This window comes from Callithrix jacchus, chromosome X (genome assembly GCF_049354715.1).
Source record: "Callithrix jacchus isolate 240 chromosome X, calJac240_pri, whole genome shotgun sequence".
In the NCBI taxonomy this organism is placed as follows: domain Eukaryota; kingdom Metazoa; phylum Chordata; class Mammalia; order Primates; family Cebidae; genus Callithrix; species Callithrix jacchus.
Genome location: NC_133524.1, coordinates 146842120 through 146861034, shown reverse-complemented (window position 1 = coordinate 146861034; position 18915 = coordinate 146842120). Strand labels below are relative to the sequence as shown.

General features: G+C 50.8%; 1 protein-coding gene across 41 annotated transcripts in view; it reads right to left on the bottom strand.

Moving 5' to 3' along the window:
- Window positions 1–4257: 4257 nt before the first annotated feature.
- MAMLD1 (mastermind like domain containing 1) overlaps window positions 4258–18915 on the bottom strand; it is a 566578-nt gene continuing 551920 nt past the window's right edge. For 37 of the 41 annotated variants that reach the window (XM_078364352.1, XM_078364350.1, XM_078364348.1 and 34 more), the window contains 2 exons: window positions 8270–8354; window positions 4258–6460 (listed from right to left, as the gene is read on the bottom strand). In XM_078364352.1, coding sequence (XP_078220478.1) covers window positions 5316–6460; window positions 8270–8354 — 1230 coding nt within the window. In that variant the 3' untranslated portion in view covers window positions 4258–5315. Of the gene's footprint in view, window positions 6461–8269; window positions 8355–14578; window positions 14823–18915 lie in introns of all 41 variants that reach the window. The other 4 variants (XM_078364368.1, XM_078364372.1, XM_078364371.1 and 1 more) reach the window with 1 other exon arrangement.

Sequence of the window (18915 nt, the reverse complement as noted above, 5' to 3'; positions counted from 1 at the left end):
TGAAGTGGCCCAAAGCTTCCCCTGTTGGATCAGGATAGTCTCCAGGGCCCTGTGCGGTCTGGGCCTGCCCACCTCCCCACCGCCTCTCCGGCCTGCCCTCCTCTTGCTCACTGGACTCCACCCACCAGCCTCTTTCTAGTCTGGAACATCCTAGCTCTTGGCATGGCTTGCTCCTTCGCATCTTTTAATCGAAGTGCAAATGTCACTCCTTCAGATATGTCTTTCCCAAATAGCCTAGCTGAAGAGGACCACTCCCCAGCTTCCCACCAGCCCTATCATACTGGGACTCTCCCTCTTGCTTGCTTTCTCTCTGCTCCCTTTGTGTTTTTCCGTAGACCTTGATACAACTTGTTACTGTTTTATGTGTTGATGTGTTTACATCATTTGTGCCCCTGTGATAGTGAGTTTTATGTGTCAACTTGGCTAGGCTATAGCGACTGTGTATCAGTCAAACCCTGATTAATATGTAGCTGTGAAGGGCTTTTGTAGCTTGATTAACAGCTACAATCAGTTGACTTTAAGTAAGGAAGATTATCCTGGAGAATGTGGGGGAAGGGCCGGACCTCAGCCAATCACTTGAAAGGCCTTAAGAACAAAGCTGAGATTTCCCTGAGGAAGAAGAAATTCTGCTTGTGGACTGCAGCATCAGCTCCTGCTTGAGACGTTCCAGGCTGCTTTCCTGACAGCCTGTCCTACGGATTTTTGACTTGCCTGGCCAGGTTTTTCCTCTCCCTTGACCCCCTCAAACTATATACATCTCCTGCTGGTTTGTTTCTCTGGTGTAATCCTGAGGGATGAACACTCCTCCCTCCCAGTTCACTCTGGGAGAGGTTGGGGATCATGTCTGGGGATCGTGTCTGTCTATTTCCGCAGCCTGGCGTTGAACAACCACACATTAGGAAGCCAGTCATATGTGCTTCTTCAGAACCTCATGTCCATTGCCAGACCTCCCTGGCTTTTGTGACTGAAGGACAAGTGAGAGATAGTAGCTTACGCGTAGACCTTGGCCTTGAGGCCCCCAGGGGCCCGAGACTGCTGTAAGGGAGGAGGGAGCCCCTGAAGTCTCACACACCTCCCTGGGGATCTGGCACTTTCCCTTGGGGTTGGCCTCAGAGCTGAGGGAGGGGAATTATTGCGTGGGTTGTAGAGGGAGCACCTCCCCACCCAGCAATCATGTTTTTTTTTTCTGCACCTCTCACAGGAAGTACTTCAGGCCTCCACCCTCCACTCTTCAGGAGCCACAGGCAGCTGAGTGCCTTCTGCACCACAGTCCTCTCAGGGAAGACCTTGCAGTCAGAAAGAGGGGCCTGTGAGGGAACCCAGACAAGTTTGTTGTTGAAGCAGGATGAAGGTGAACTCTTCCATGGGGGACACTCAGCAGGCTCCAGGCTCTGTTATTCTTTCTTCAAGGGGCCTAGAGAGCTTCAGCTCATCACGAGACTCAGTCCAGCAGCATTTCCCTGCGAAGTGAAAGTTAGGACCTTGACTAAGTACACCACGCTGACCTCAGCCAGAATGTCAAGATGCTGAGGTGCTGAGAGGCTGGGATGCTAAGGTGCTGGGGTGCTAGGCTGCTGGGGTTTTGTGATACTGGATTACTGAGATGCTGGTATGCTGGGGTGCTAAAGTGCTAGGGTACTGGGTTGTTGGGATGCTCAAATGCTGGGGCGTTGGGATGCTGGAGTGCTGAGATATGGGGGTGCTGGGGTGCTGGAGTATTGAGATGCTAGGGTAATGGGTTGCTGAGGTGCTGAGATGCTGCTGCGTTGGGGTGCTGAGATGCTACAGTGCTGGGGTGTTGGGATGGTTGGGTATTGGGATGTTTAAGTGCTGGAGTATTCGGGTGCTGGAATACTATGGTGCTGGGGTGTTGGGGTGCTGAGATGCTAAGGTACTGGGTTGCTAAGGTGCTGAGATGCTGCAGTGTGGGGAGCTAAGATGCTGCAGTGCTGGGGTGCTGGAACGCTATGGTGCTGGGGTGCTGGAGTGTTGAGATGCTGTAGTGCTGGGATGCTTAAGTGCTGGGGTGCTGGGTGTTGGGATGCTGAGGTGCTGAGATGCTGCAGTGCTAGGGTGCTGAGATGCTGGACTGCTGGGATTCTGGGGCACTGGGCTGCTGGGGTGTTGGGGTGCTGGGATGCTAGAGTGGTGAGAAGCTGGGACATGGGGTGCTGGAATACTATGTTGCTGGGGTGCTGGGGTATTGAGATGCTAGGGTACTGGGATGCTGAGGTGCTGAGATGCTGGGGTGTTGGGCTGCTGGGTCACAGGCTGTTGAACCCATTTGTTTGCCTAGGGGAAGAAATCAGAAGACAGAGAGAGAATGAAGGAGTCTTCATTGAGTGGGAGGAAGTAATGGAAGGAGCAACATCTTGGAGAGGAGCAGGAGAGAATGGACCTCCAGTTGGGAGAGAGGGCCAGGCTGCAGGCCGGAAGGGAAGAAGGATTCCAGCAGAGTGTGGGCTTCAGACATCAAGGTGAAACAGGTTTCTGAAAGAGTCCAGTACTGCTGAAGGGGCAAGCCCGCTGAGGACCAGGAAGTGTTTGGCTTTATGACCAAGAGAAATTTGGAACTGTGACTAGAGTACTTAGGGGGAAAGAGGCAAGACTGGAGCCGGATTGCTCTGGGTTGAGGGCTGAGTGGGCGGGGAAGCCGGGTACTGCCACTCCTTTGAAGGGTGGCAGAGAGCTGAAGTTGGTGCTGGATGGGCTGTGGGATAAGGGGATCATGTGGAAAGCCACCGGGGGGCACCTGGCAGAAGAGAGGCTGACAGTATGGTGGCAGGACACACACTGCCAGGAGGAATGAGGGTAGGGTCAGGACTGCCGGGGCAGTGAGGCCAGCCTGGGGTCAGATGGCAGGATGCGTCCGGGAAGCTGGTCTGCACTGCAGCCCACACTGGCTCCGCCTTGAGGTTCCCTGTGTGGTTGGGGTAGGAAGTTGAAAGCTTTGGGAATGGAAGATGGAACCAGCTCTGCGGGACAAGCTCAGCTTTTATCTGTGGGACTCTGAGGGCTGGCAGAGCTGAGCAGGGACAACTGTGATCCATGAGGCTCTCAGACAGGCTGAGGTGGCCCCTCTGGGAGCGCTTCATTTTCCCAGCGGGTAGGTTCTAAGCAGCAGTTGCTGGGCAGGTGGGTCCAACACAGAGCCAGAGGACGGTGAATGGGCCTCCTGGCACCCCACCCCTGCTGCCCATGAGCTCAGTGACAGAGGGAGACAGCACAGCTGAGCCCAAGTGCCTTGGTGTGGCCCTGAGGGAAAGCTGCAGCCGGCCTGCGGCCTGACGTGGATGGGACACTTGAGGCAGAGGAACAATAATGGGAGCTCCAGTGAGGCTGGCTTCGGCAGAGGCTTCCTGAGATGGGCAGGGAGAACAGAGACAAAGTCGGTGACAGGGAATGAAGGCTCCTTCGAAGGAAGGCCATTACCCAGACCTATGAGGATAGCTCTCTCAGTAGGAGGCAGGAGAGGCCTGGGTGAGCACTGCCCAAGAGCTGGAGTGTTGGGGTGATGATTCTTTCTACAACCCCTCTGTCCCACCTCTGGCTCCTAGACTGGAGAGGTCTGCTTCCACCCCCATTGGACAATCATTGTCCCTTGTCACAGCCACTGGGAGTGTTGGCAGGAGGATGTTCTTAAGAGCATTTTTTAGGCTCTGTGGGACATAACGGGCCTGCTCGGAACACATGCCTTTCTCAGCTCCTGAAAGCCACTGATCAAATTGGAACATTTTGTACCTTAGGGATGAGCATATCAACTCTCCCAGCCAGTTTAGAGGGATGAATGTGATTGATGGTGCATTCCACTGTGACTACATCTGATCCCAACTATTGCATCCCAATAGCTACCTCCCCACTTTTGGGGTGGTGTGCTCCATCCATGAAACCTGGGTACCTGCCTACCAGGTACCGGCCTATGAGGTGTCAGGGTCTGGTCAAAGAAGGGCATGTGTGGTCTTCAGCAAGGGAGACAGGGCGGTGGCACAGAGAGTCTAGACCCTCAGGGCAAGTCTCCCCGCCCCTGCTCCCAGTGCAGTTGTCTTTGTGGCCTCCCATCCCCCTCTGTTTCATCCTCTGTAAAATGAGGGGCTAAGCCCCAAATAACAGGCTTCTATGCCGTGATGCAAAACTACTGGATCTTTCTGACACACAAGGCATCGAGCAGCCTCTGAAAGAACCGAAGCCACTAGCAGTCTTCCTGACTTGGGTTTGTAGGTACTCAATAGTCTCTTGAAAAATAAAAACATAGAGGCATTTTTCTCCTGGCTGTTTATTACAGAATGAAGAAAAAACACACTGGCTCGAAACAGATGCCAGATTTCAAATGTAGAGTGAAATACGAGGTGGCAATTAAAATGTGATTACGCAGTCTGGACACTGAGAAAAGTTTATAGGACAGTGGGTGTGGGTTTTCTATAACAGACACTTAAATATACATGACTATAATTGCAGATAGAAACCATCAAAGACAAACCCCAAATCAACTATTAATGTTTACAGATGTTCCCCCCCAAACCACAGAGCCTTACATCAAAACAAATACTGAAAGGCTTTGAACCAGGAACAGCTCACCTTCACCCCGCGAGGGTGCACACAAGCTGGGCTTTTTCTTTCGGTCTGAATGGTCAAGGGAGGAGGATACTCTAGCTCCTCAAGGTAGATTGCTAAGACAGTGCTTGGCTCACATGCTCTCTCTGCGCCTGTCCTAGATCTGGAGAACTCTCTCAGCCTCCTGGTAAAGTATCTCTGTGGGGCACTTAACGATAAAACGGCTTCTGCTGTAAATGCTCATTAGGAAAGAGCTAGCGGAGACTGAAAGGTTTGCAAAAGAGATTAAGAATCACACAAGGCAATAGGGTTTTCAGTGAACACAGAAATAAATGGCCAAGTGGTTTTCTATTTGGCATTTGTCAACTTGCACAACAACTCTTGGTCACATCCACACTGCTCATTGCATCAAAACCATAAGCAACTCAGCCACCTAGCTTAACAAGGTATCACTGGAGCAAACAACACAGTCTGCATATTTGTAACAATGTATAATAAACACAAAACGATGCATAGTAAACACAACTCTACTGAAACAAAAGCCGCCGCTTTATTTACAAAGTCACAAATGAAGTATAAATACTTCTGTCATTAATGTTTAGGAAAACCATTTACAAAATTTTCAAATATGTACACATAGCTTGAAAAATCACCAGCTTTCCATTTCGTCACAGGTAGAGAGGGATGGGCATGGGCTGATGACACCACTCAAACTGTAACGGGGGACAACTGCAGGTATGGATCGACACCACTCTAGGGAGATGTCAACATGGGGATGTCGACGCGAAGTGCCCCAGAATCTTGGGTGACTCATCAAGCATTCTGGGCTGTGGCATCTGGGCAGCAGCATGCTGTTCCAAAATGTCATCAATCAGCCTCAAATTGCATACCCAGTCTTCATCTGTGCTCACACTGGAGCCTTTCAAGAGAGCATCAATGAAATCTACCTCATTGCAGTCACGTGGCAAAATCAGAGCATTTAGTGGGGGTTGGGGCTGGGGCAAAAAGTCAGCAGATGGCAGCTCAGGGGGAGTACCCGTTCTGTTGAATGGACCTGGGAACTGGCTGGCGGCAACGGCAGAAGCAGCAGCAGCGGTGGCAGCAGCAGCCACACGGCTTGGTGGCTCGATGCCCTGTATGGGGCTCAGGGGACTAAAGCTGGCCATACCCTGCTGGAGGAACTTGGTGGTGTTTGCTACAGGCACTGGGCCCCGCACGGGGCTCTGCCTGAGGCTCTGGCTGCCCCGCAGGCTGAAGCGGAGGTTGTTGGCCAGAGCAGCACTCACCTTCTGGCCAGGCCTGCCTTCAGAGGTCATCTGATTGGGAGGCACTACTGCCTGCTGCGCTGGGAACGCTGGGGCTACCAGGGGCACTCTCACAGGCGCCTTGGCAAAGATGGAGTTGCTGTCAAAATGCTGCTGAACGCTATTATCCACTCGGCTCAGGGGTGGTTTTCCCGAAACTGCTGTGGTCACAGCTGCTGCCGCTGTGACCCATACACAATTGTTGAACACAGTGGGCATTCTTGGCACACGAGGCTGTCTGAGCTGGTGGGGACTCAAGGACTGGGTGCCCAGGGGGCTGAGACAGAACCCAGGCAGGGGCACTTCTGGTGGGGTGGCCTTGGGACTCTGTGTACGCAGGCAGACAGAGCCAAGACTGCCTAGGGGAGTCTGGCCCGAGTGTGAGGGCATGGGCAACTGGGGGCTGGAGGCAGAAATTCCTTGCTGCTTCCCTGGATTTGGTGAGATCACTCCCATGCCCTCGCAGCTCTGGTGCCTGGTAAGTGGGATCATTTCTGGACTCAGATTGTTCTGAAGGAGCCCAGTTCTGGGTGGCATCATGTGCTGGCTAGATGGGGGGCTTGCCTTGGTCCGGCTACACTTGGAGGTGACTTGTTCTTGGACGGCTACATACAAAAAGAGAGAAGTGGGGATCAGTTCCAAAGGCATCCTCAGCTTGGGCTGTGGCCACTGGAGGGGAGCTCCTGGCCCAGCACTGACTTCTCCCCTCCCGCCCTTGCCTCTCTACTGAGCCCCTGCTCCCCAATTCCTCACAACTCCCCTCATTTCTCTGCCCTCAGCCTGGACTACAGTTCTTCTGGGAAGCCGCTCAACTCCCTAGGTCTGTGCTCACCAAGAGCAGATGACACTGGACTGAAATGCCAGCTGATTTGTCTCTTCAAGAAAAGCGGAAGCTCCCGGAGGCCCCGGCCCATGTCTGCTTTTACACTCAGTGCTCTGTATCCAGGGCCTGGCACTGCCCAGCCTTTGACAGATGGTACATATTTTGCAGAAGGAAGGAAGGGGCCAGGTGGGGTGGGCTGGTGGTGGGAGCTAGCTCAGCCTCTTAGCTTCTCTACCTGATAGATGCGACATGGGACAGCAAGTGAGTGTGGTAAGAGTGAGTACAGATGGTGCTTTGTTCCCCTCTGTTCTCCCCATAGCCTAGGTGGCCTCTGAGCCCAGGTCTGTGGCTGGGATTACATTTGTTCAACTGAGCTGTAAAGGGGTTCCTTTCTGAAGACTGAAATCTAGGAGTTGACATTCTGGACTCCCTGAATTCCGAAGAGCCTGGGGATGGAGAGACACCAAGCAGAAGATGGAAGGTCGAGTCCCAGGTGCCTAAGGTGGGGAATGCATCTCCCCTCATTGTCATGAGAGTCTACTCTAGCTGATATCTACTGTGACCAATATCTACAGGCATTTTTTTGGAGTGGAGACTGAGGCATGTAGCAATCACGTCGTTTACCTAAGGTCAGGCAGGGGAGATAGTGCAGTCGGGGCACAAGCCCCGTGTGTCTGACCCACAGAAGAGTCCGTGCTCGTATCTACACCAACGATTCTCTTGTAACTTCCTGAAACTTGTCTGTGCTGTCCCTGCAACTGGAGTATGCCCGATGTGGCACTCCAGCCCGGACAAGTGGGACACAGACACCACTGGTATCAGGCCCAAAGAGATCTTCCATGAGACTGTAGAGGCGTCACGGGCCACGATAAAGATGCTGACCACCTGTCTGGGGCAAGCAGCCTCTCCTGACCCTCAGACAAACTCGGAGTGTTTCCCAAGACTACCCTTGGTTTAGTCCCATCTCATCCCACTGGTGCATAATGGTTGCTGAATTCCTGACTCCCTGGGTAGCCTGCAAGCGCCGTGAAGGACGAACTATGTCAGGCTTTTTGCTAACTGCTGTATCCCAGGCCAATAAATGTTGATCACATTTATAGCTACCATAGTAGGGTGTGGACCCCTGCTATCTACCTGGGAGCCCCTGACACAAATTTTCTGAAGGAGAGCCTCCCCAACCCCTTTTCCATTCCCTATACGTGACAGGTGGCCCAGGAACCCATTAGAAATAGAAGTTGACTGCAGCAGCATGTGAATGTGTGTGTGGGAAGAAGGGCAGGACCAGAACTCCGGGGGTGTGGCAGTCCTCAAGTGATTCTAATCCAGATCCTAGGGGGAGTGTCCCTGTCCCATTGAAATAGCTGCTTTAAGGGACCTGACTCAGGGGAATAAGTCTCTTGAATTAAATGGTGATTTTGGAGTCATTTAGACCAGGCCTTGAATTGGGATCCTGCTCTTAGAGCTGGATGAACTCTCTCAATGCTTTCAGAAACAGAGACATTAAGTGCTTACTCGGAAATGAATTCTCACCCCACTTCCACATATGTGCCCTTTGCCCACCCCTTTGGGAACACTGGCCTTAACTGCTTACCTTGAAATTGACTCATCTGTTGTGAGATATATGCATTCTGCCGTTCAGGGGTCATTGCCATAAGACCTGATCTCTGTTTCTCTTGCTAAACAGAAGATGAAAAAGACAAATTAGATTACAGCTACCAATAAATAATGAGCCTTAGGATCGCTGCATGGGGACCTAGGACTTGGCTTTGGTGTAGCAGAAAGCATGAGTGAACACACCAACACCCACTTGCATGCATGCCCCACCCTCTTGAGCAAAATTCCACAGGTATAAATAAAGTAAGATTCTGCACCTGGGTTAAAAACACCAATTGCAACAGCATAGAATGGGGCAGGAGAGACAGAGCTTAATAGCAAGAACACACAGAAAGAAAATTTAGGCATTTTGAATATCCATCTGCTCAGGATGGGTCAGCAGTGAGATGCGGTCACCAAAAGAACAAATGTAACATTAGGCTGCATTAATAAAAGCAGAGTATGTAGAAGGAGGGAGGTGACAGTCCTATGCTAACTCTGCCTTGGTCAGACCATACCCACAGGAGTCTGGGCATGCCAGTCTCAGGGAGACCCAGACAGACTGGCTGCATTCGCATGACGGTGAGCAATGAGAGTGGGGGCTGGACTTCAAACTACCCAGACAAAGAACGGCTGAGCAAGCCAAGGATGCTATGTCTGGGACAGAGCATACTGTGGGCTACGTAGTGGTGGATGCCCAGCCTTTGCAGGACTGTCATAGGGAAGAGGACAGAGGCTTGCTCCCGGTGGTCCTGGCATGAGCGGCTGTATTATCACATGGTCAGGAGGACACAGTCTCCAACACTGGGAGTAGCCAAACACTTACTGCCAGACGTCCGCCCTTCTCCTGACTAGCTGCAGCATGGGCAGTTGGGAGGAGCTTCCTGTCTCCATCTGAAAGCTGGCTGGGTGGGCAGGGGGAGGAGGGAGCCAAGCTTCAAGGCTGCCATTTCAGCCCTCAGTCCGGGATTGGCTCAAGGAGCAAAGGGGAAGAACAGCCAGGAAGGAATCAGGCCCCCAGGCTCAGAGAAGGCCTGACTTGCTCTGAGACCCTCGGCCAATTGGTGTCAGGTTGTAACTTGGACCTAAGTCTGACTCCCAGCCCGGTGCTTGAAGCCTCATCCCACATAGTGAGGGAAGCCCAGCCATCTCTACTCAACTGCTGCCATCTCTGTCCCCTTCTCAACCACCAAGGCAGCTCTGTCTGGGAACACATGCTCCAAGTCCACTTTCTGGTCTGTGTCCCCCCATATGCCAGAGGACTTGACTCTACAACACGGGCTGCCCCTGCAGTGCCTGCTTTTCCAGCAAAGGGCTTCTGGGTACCCTTCTCTGCGCTCAGTGGGGTGGCGGGAGTGGGGTGGGGTAGAGACCCAGTGCTTGGGACTGTGCCCGGCTCTCAGTCCTGGCAGCAGTTCCTGGCCTTGGTTCCTGCCAAGGCAAAGAGGACAAACACATGGCACCGGGAAGACTGCACCAGAAGCAATTCCACCAGACTGGGCTTTGCTTTTCCATCCCGCCCTGCCTGCTTCCTGCCCTGGTCCCTGCCTCCGCTGGAGCTGCCATGTGGGCTGTGAGGAGCTGTTTCTCTGCTGTCTTATGGAGCTGCCCTCTCCCTGCTGAAGCATTGGCAAGGTGGCAGGGGGTGGGGGTGGGGTAGCGTGGCATCTGCTTTTTCCAGCTCTCATTATACTGAGTGTATCTCACCCATTATTTTATGTCATCTAGCAACACCCCATGTGGACACTGAGGAGCACGGTGGTCACATGACCACTGGCCAAGGCCACATCGTCGGATCTGCCTTGTGATGGCCAGGGTTGGTGACCGTTTTTGAAGGCAGTCCTTTCGCTTTGGCTCTTCTCCTTGCACCAGCCCCAGGACATCAGGGCAGAAGATCTACAGTCCCCAGCTTGTGGCTGTGACAGCAGATGCTTAGACAGGTTAAATGACTTGCCCAAGGTAACACGGCTAAGATGTGCACTGTCTCCTAACTGCAGGCCAGGTGCTTCTGCTGCTTCTGGGGACAGATTCCTGCCTGGCTGGCTAGGTCTAAATAGTCCCTAACTCCATCCCCACTGGTTGTTGCGTAAGTTCCATCAAATAACACAATTGAACAGAGGTAGGGGTTGGGGGGCAGGGGCAGATAGAGGCTAGAGAGTGTGATCAAGGAAACAGCGGGGAAGTGCGGTAAAGTCCAAACGGAGGGACTCAAAGAGAAAGCCAAGCCCGGGGGCATGCCAGACCACTGGGGTGGGGCAGGCTTCAGCAGGTGCTGGGGCATCTTCATTCCAGGAAGCACACATTCCAGAGGACCCCGGAGTCTAATGGAGAAGCTGGCCAGCGTGTCACTACAGAAACTGCCACGGCCGCACAAGGCTGCTGACTCCCAGCCCAGGTACCGGTGGCCTGCTCTGCAGGACCTTCAAGTCTGAGGTGCCACCAGCAAGCGAAGGCCCTCCACGGGCTCTTCACCTTACGATGGTATCCTGGGGCACTGCCAGGCCTCTGCTCCTACCCTGGTTCTGTTGTCCCAGGCAGAAGGAGCCAGAGCGTTCTCTCCAGGCCTCCCGAGGAGGCTGCTTCCTTTGTTTGGCAGATGGAGGCTCCCATCCTTTGTTCTGAATCAATGTGCTCCAAAGATAAGCCCCAAGAAAACAGTTGTTGCCTTTGACACTGACAATTAGAATCGTTGGAAAATGGAGCAAACAGGAAATGACAAATGGTTTCAGTGACTAGGAGGAAACTGGCCTGAAAGTTGCTGCTTAGTGACTGGGCCACTCACTTTCTGCTCTCGTATGAAGGACGGCCGGGGCCGTGTGGCTTTTTACAAACAAAGTTATGAAGGGGGCCATCACATTTTCTAGGGCTGCAATTGTTGTGGCACTAGGTCCTATTGTGCTACGTGACACTGACAAGCAGCACTGAGTTCTGTGCCAGCCCAGGTGTGCTTTTCTCATGGCTCTTCCTCTGAAACACCCCCTCCCAGACCCCACCCCTAGACAAGGGACCACGTTCAAAGACAGTCTCAGCCAAGATGGCAACCTCAGAAGTCCTGGGTCTGCCTTTCTGGAAGCTTCAGGCTGACACCAGGAAGCTGTAAAGCCCACACCTGTCTCTGGGAGTTGTGTGCTGGGCAGGAGACAGGGGAAAAAGCCCAAAGCCCACTGCTGCCCACTGGCACAACTGAGCCCATGCCGGGTGCTGCACCAGCTTCTCTCACCAGCCACCACATGCTAATATCCCCCGCTTACCCGGGTGCAATCACCTGGGTGCTACTTTCTCACTGCTACACGGGAAGAATGATCTCATCATCAATCTGACCACTTAAGTGGGCAAAAGGGGAAAGGCAGAGGGCAAGTGATCAGGGGCACTGAGACATGCTCACAAAACGTTCCTGAATTTCAGCCGAATTCGGGCTGAAGTTCCTTGCCCCAGGATCCTGAGCATTCTGGACAAGAATTCAAATGACATAGCTTCTAGGGGATGGCAGTGAATGGATCCAAAGCCTTGCTTTATAAAGGATGTGGAGGAAGGGAGAAAGGGAGGGAGGGAGGGGAAGAGGGAGAGAGAAGAAAGAAGAAAGAAGAGGAAGAGGAGGAGAAGAAAAGGGAGGGGAGGGGAGAGGAGGAGAGAGAAGGAGAGGGAGGACAGAAGAGGGGTGGGAGGGGAGAGATTATCTACCCTCCATGCTGGGAAACTCCTGCCTGCTTTCCCATGAGTGCCCCCACATAGAGCCAGCCCACCATACAGCAGAAGGTGCTCAGCTATCTGAGCACTAGTGTGGGTTTGTTAATTACTCCACAAAGAAAAGCACCTTCTTTCGTACTTTTTGGAAGCCAGAATTAGAAACAACTCATTCACCCTTCTGACTTCCTTTGGAATGACAGGAAAATAGTATACTGCAAGGGACCACCATACATTCAAGATCTGAGCTCTGGGGAACCCCACCCCCATATGGGTGGAACCCTCTGAGACCGTGGGCACTGACTGCCCATGGCCCATTGATAGTGACAATGTAGACACTGCTGCCTGAAGCCTAGTTGGAGGATGAATGGATGCTCTTAGGAAAAAATTCCCTTCAGTCATCCTTCAGAAACTACAGGGGCTTCCTAAAATCAATGACAGGCAAGTTTTGATTGTTTCCTAAGTTCCTCCTAACTCTCAGAGCCTGTGACTCAGTTTCTCAGAATGCCTGCAGAGAGGCAGGACCATCGGGAGTAATGAGCACGAACTGGGCCGCTTCTCCCAGTGGGCTGATAACGCCAAGATCTGGGCTGGAACCCACTGACCACCCACCCTTTTGCATTGCCTTCCTCAATGCCTTTCCCTGCCCAGAATGCAACCAGAGGGATACAGGCCGCAGTAACTCTGGGGCCCCTGAACCTACCTTCCCGAGACTCTGACAGGAAGGTATTGCTCACATGACAGTCCAGCAAATCCCTCTGTCACTCAGTTGACAAACATTGATCATGGGTCAGGCTCTATGCCAGGCATGGGGATAACACCATGTGTCTCTACTCTTACGGACACAAGTAAGCCAATCAAAGCAGATCATGTTCTAATGACCACCCAGTAGGGTGAAGGGGTGGAGGGTGGGCAGGTGCTGGCAGAAACCTCAGGTCAAGACATGGGACCCCAGCAGGGAACTGGAACCTGCCATGCCATTTTCTATGTTAGGGGTCTTTCCTTGTCTTTCTGGAGACCTCACCCATGGTAATAGTGCTGCCCTTAGATCTGAACTGGTCTGAAGCTGTCACTGGGGGCTAGGGGCTTCACAGAATAAATGCCATTGAAAGCAAATGGCAGAGATCAGCATAAGAAATGCTTTTTACCCTGTTTTCTGTTCTTCCACATGGCCTATGACTGCTGCAAACTCTATTCTGACTTCTCCTCAGTCTTGGCGGGTCTGGGAAGAACTCGGTTTAGATGCAGGGAATGATCCTGGGCAAAGGAAAGAAATGTCCTTCCAGCTTGTCTTTCTTCTTCCCCCTGTGGCGCCTGCATCCTCTGCCCTGCACTGACTCACAGGCTGGCTGATAAGGTGGCTGTGCTGAGGGAGCATTAGTGAATGCCAGGCCTGACTCTCAGAGTTTCTCAGGTGGGGCCAATTTCCACGGTTCTTAGAGAAGATATTGGACCACAAGTCTGCTCTGTCCCTTCACTGCTGGGTGAAAGACGCTGGCTTGAGAAGATAGAGAATTCTCAAGGCAAGCTAGCCGAGGTCCTCTCATTTGTGGCTTCTAAGGACAGGGAAAGTAGTAGACCAGGGTGGAAACAGCGACATCCTGAGGGGATGATGTCTGTTGTGCTAAATTCTGTTTCCCTGGCAGCTTTGTGCTGGGCACAGTTTCTTTGGTTTCAGCTGAAGAGTGAACAGCTGAGGAGCTCTGTGACTCTGAGGGAGAGAGAGAAATCAATAGTCCTTGAACGGAAAGCACGGCTTGTTCTTCCAGGCCAGGGCAGGCAGGATAAAGAGAACAAGGCTGTAAATACCAAAGCTGAATTTCCATTCAAGGCCAGAATCCTGGGAGGCCCTTTTGGCTTAATGACCATCTTCTGATCATTATCACTTAGAAAATGTTCATGTCTCCAGTTTTCTTTGCAGATAGGGAAGACATTCTGTGCACACTGATATTTTATGCACCAGATGGAATCCTCTGCAAAGGCTCCCTCTGGCTGGTGTCCATTCACTTGCTCTCATGACCACTGATTTGACTCTGGGGGCAAGTCAAGACATTCTTTCTAGACTCTAGAATCTAGAGGATGATCCCAACTCACAGCCCTCTTGGACAAGCTTGGTTTGGATTCCTTCTGCCAGTCCTCCAGTAGGGCCATCCAACTTCCTGCTTCTAGAGTGTGGGAGTCCTGGGCGGGGTGTGGAATCCACAGCAGACGGCTGGCAGGAGAGGCATTTCCCAAGCACCCACTAGGTGCCAAGGAGGCAGGTATCAGGTGCAGGGCTTTGGAGGTGCAGAAGTGCAGCCCCCGTCCCCCTCAGGTTCCCAGAGGGAGAGAGCAACTGCACCCTGGACAATCCCCTACTCATTTCCCTGAAGATGGGGCTGAGGCACCTGCAGTGCTCTGCTTGCACAAGTTGTCCCTTTGCCAAAGAATGCCGGGGAGAAAGTAGAGAACAAGCAGGCCCAGGAAGCACTAGAAATCCCTCATGGCTGGACAGAGCTTTACCTTTGGAGCTGTCACCTCCTGTGTTCCTCCCAACAACCCTGTAAGGCAGGCGGCAGGCTGAGCAGGGGACTGTGCCCCGTTGACAGATGAAGAAAGCGAGGCTCAGGGGGAAGTGACTTACCTGCAGCGTCGCAGCTAGGCAGTAGTGGAGCGGGCACCTGCCTCCAGGCCTTCGGATCCCAGCTGCCCCAGGGCGCTGCCTCTGAGGTGCTGTACGAGGAGGTGACTCGGGCCAGCTCATGAGCAAACGAGCTGCCGGGCAGGAAGGACTCGCTCCCCAGGGCCTGGCAGGATGGGGGCTGTCGCCCGAGGCTGACCTTGGGGGGCCTGGCTTCCCCAAGCTTGCAGGCTTTGTCTACATGAGTCTACAACAACCGATTGAACAATCCATCAGCTGCTTGGCCACAAAATGCTTCCGACTGATCTTGTCAACTGCCCTGAGTGCCTAGCTGAGTGGTTTGGGTGTTGTGCTTATACCTACCAACTGGTTTGGTGAAACAAAACCAAATAGCTTTGTAATCTTAGTTTGTCTTGGGTCACAGACTCCTTTGAGGACCAGTTACAAGCTACGGTTTCTCTCCACAGAAAAAGCACTTGTGGTGTCTCCCCCTTTCCAGCCCATCAACATTTTACATCTAATTTTCGGGGTTTTTCTGGACCATTTTATACCCATCCATGGATCTCATGTGAAGACTCCCCTGACTTGCGCAATCACTGTCTTGTTGAAAATGGGAATAAAGCTAAGTCAGACAGCTGGTTCATTAGCAATGCCTCTGACTAAGCCTGATCCCACCCGCCCCACCCCACTGACCACCCCCCCTCAACGGAACACACAACTCTAAACTGGTTTGTAGGTATGTGTGTATAAACACGCTGAGGAATCTGCAAAACCAAATGGTGAGTGCAAAACCAAATAGTCACGAGTAAATCTCACAACAACATGTGCTGAGCTGCAGCCCCACTAGGACCCCAGGGTTTTAGGACGTGTGTGTGTGGAGCCTCCCCTTTCTATCATGCTTTAGAAGACAGGGATTTCACCAGAATTGAACATATTGAACACATGACCCATTTTTTTCGGCCAAAAGCAAATAAAATAACCTCACACTTGATATCCATGTCAGCAAAAGCTGTAAAACGCAAATGGGCAGGTGCTAATAGCTCTGGCACCCCGACGAGCACACCAAGTGCTTAGCAACACTGGTGTCCAAAGGACCAGGTGGAAGCCTGCCTTGATGAGAAGCAGCACCTCTCCTCTCCTGCTTTAATACCTGAGCTGTGAGTGATCATCCATGTCCACCAGCAAACATCCCAGTGGAGAAAACACTCATACCCGAAATCTAAGCTAAATAGTTGGAATCACTGCAAGTTATTGCAATAAACACCTACTAAGCACCTATTGTGGGAAAGTCTTTGCAATGGATAATAGTTCAGTAGATATTTTGATGTATTATTTGAAATAACAATAAAAATTGCCACCGATGAATTTACTGAGCATTTGCTGTGCTTTAGGCACTAACCCAGTTCTTTAAATATTTGGTCTCATTCAATCTGTATAAACAGCCATCTAAGAGAAAGGGACTATGATTTTACAAATGAGGCCACTGAGGCCCAGAGAGGTTAACTAAGTTGCCCAAAATCATACAGCTCATTAGCAGCAGAGCAGGATGCAAACCCCGCCTTGCCTTGTTCCCAAGTCCACATGTCATTTGCATTGGTATGGATGTGTGCATGTGTTTAATCATTAGCAAGTTACATGACAAGCAAGTTTTGAAACGTAGAAACTTAGAGTGGGTCATTAAGAAAAGTACAGGCAAGGTTTTCCAAGGGGAGGTGTGGATCTCTGGACAAATTTTTAAGAACAAATTATAAATACTTAAAAATGGGAATAAGGAAACAACCTAACTACCTGAACAGTTTTAGGGATGACTCGTGCCCACCCTCTAAAACCCAAACAAAAACAACGAAGTCAAGAAAACCCATGAAATCTTAGCAAGCAAATTCCATGTACTTGTGAAAAGGATTTCTTTACCATTCTAACAGGATTTATACCAACCAGAGAGGGCTCAGTGCCCCTCTTGTGGGCCGGTTCGTGAGTACAGAGCTGAGCTCACCGGCCATCCACAGCTTCATATTGTCAAGCTCCTGTGTGTCCTTGGAGCAAGGCTATCTGGGACATGAGCAGAGATGCTGCTTTCTACAATGGACAATTCTTTCTGCCTGCATACCTAGCTCCCTGATAACTGTAAACACTATTTCATAACCACATTGGAGTTTTCAAGACCTCAATATGCAAATATTACTCAGGTTCTGATTACTTGTCTGCTCCATGACAACACACTCTAAAAGCAATGAATGGGGCTTATTTGTAGAGAACTGAAGCGTTTTAAGCTTTTGCTCAGGAATCCCTGGTAGCTTCATGTGACTTGCAGAATATTAGTGATGGGTCAAGAAACAGGACCCCCTATCAGCATTAACATACGCTTGCAGTGCCTCAGTAGTCCATCAGGCAGAAAAAACTGCAGATGGCACATGGAAATGACCAGCGGCGGAAGATACCCCGACAGCGTGGGCAGTTCTATTTCAGCAGCAATCAAGAGGGGGCCTGGAGCCACTCAATCAAGTGGAGCAGGATGGGAGCAAGCACTGTGCAGACCAATGCAATCCCCAGTTAAAACACAAAATAAATAAAAGAGACGAGATTCAGTCTCTTGACTGACTGAATGGGAGCTTTATAGCTGATGCTTGTGTCTTTTCTCCATTTTATTTAATTAGGAAAAGAAACTGCTTATCACACACTTTAAGTGTGAGTTACGACCTCCGAAGAGAAGGTTGTTAGGAAGATTTCAACTTCTAGAAGTTTCTAAACATAAGGCAAATCCATCTCTATCTTTGGGATCACTGCACATCTCAGGAATGCAAATAAGTCAGTAATTGGTGGGCATAATTACTAGCTCGTGGATTGACCAATTGTACACTATTTCAAATCTCATAGAAGTAAGCCATGGGACAGATAGAATCTGATAGTGGTGCCGCATTTCCTGGAGGTCACACCTACTCATCTTCCTGGACCTGGTGTTTCTCATGACTGTCAGAGAGCTTGCTGGAACCAGGTCAGCCCAGTTTCCCTTCCCCTGAAAAATCCTCCAGTGGTTCTCACCAGACCAGAGATGCAGATGGAAGCACATCCACCCTCTCAGAAGCCAGGTTTTGCGTTTCATAATGTCACATACCTCCAGGCATGGCAATCTCCCTGCAGCGCTTCAGACAGGCTGCCATGTATGTTTGGCCCTCTGTGCTTGTGCTCCTTGGTTTGCCAAGCCCGGTATGCCCTTTCTCCATGATTGTACTTTGAGAATTCTGTGTGTCTTTCAAGATGTAGCTCCTCCACCCTGGAAATTCTGCCTCTCGTTTCAGGTCCAGCTCCTGTGACTGAAAACCCTTGGCTGACTGAACATTCTTGCTGGGCCAAGTCTTAATCATCTCTAAATCTCTCTGGTGCCCAGACAGTATCCAGCCTGGGCAAAGGGCTCAGCAAATACTTGCAAAATTTAATAAACTTTACTATGTTGTTAGCTTGGCATGATGTTCCAGACACTTGGGAGATTATAATCTAGCGAGCATTGTGCTAGTTTTTTTTTTTTTTTTTTTTTTTTTGAGATGACCATCAATGATAAACTGAGCCTTTACTCTCATTTTAGCACATCTACTCATCTCTTTTCAATGCTGGTGGGTTTATAAAACCCATCAGTAGAACAGAGAGTGATCATAATCATATGGTGAAAATAACATCAGCTAACACATTTATTGAGCATGCTTTAGTGTGCTGGCACTGAACTGTGTGCACACACGAATTTGAGATGTTGTTCCTAGCTAATAAGAAGAGGAAGTGGAGATGGGCTTATTCAGATCACACAATGGCAAGGTGGGGTACAGAAAGAAACCAAGCTAGAAACCAAGCAACTCCTGGGTTTGGAAATGCATGCGCTCCTTCTGTGCGCATGGCAAGGAGCAGTCAGGTGCTTCTCGTTCTTTCCTACTGAAATAACTCTGCATTGTTGGCTATTCTGTGACACTGCTATTCTGTAGCTCAAATGGCTCTGGTGCAAGGAGCTCAGATTATGACTAATCCCCACAAATATTAAGCTGCTTTGCAAGAAGTGGATGACTGCTCTGGCTTTATCAATTACTGACTAGATTGGATATCGGTCCACTCTTCACTCTGGTGATTCAGAAGAAGGCACATGCACATTTGCAAGGTTATAGTAGCACACTGTAATTCCACCAGCTTCTCAGAGCTTGTAGGGTTCTTGACTTAATCATTCTGGAATTCAGGTAATGGATCCCTAACACCTTTTTTTTTCTGGTCTTTATTAACCAAGTAACAGAAGTGAGCAGAGACAACCCAAGGAAGTGAACTAGAGACTTGATGAGTGTGCCAATGACTCAGAGTCCAAGGTC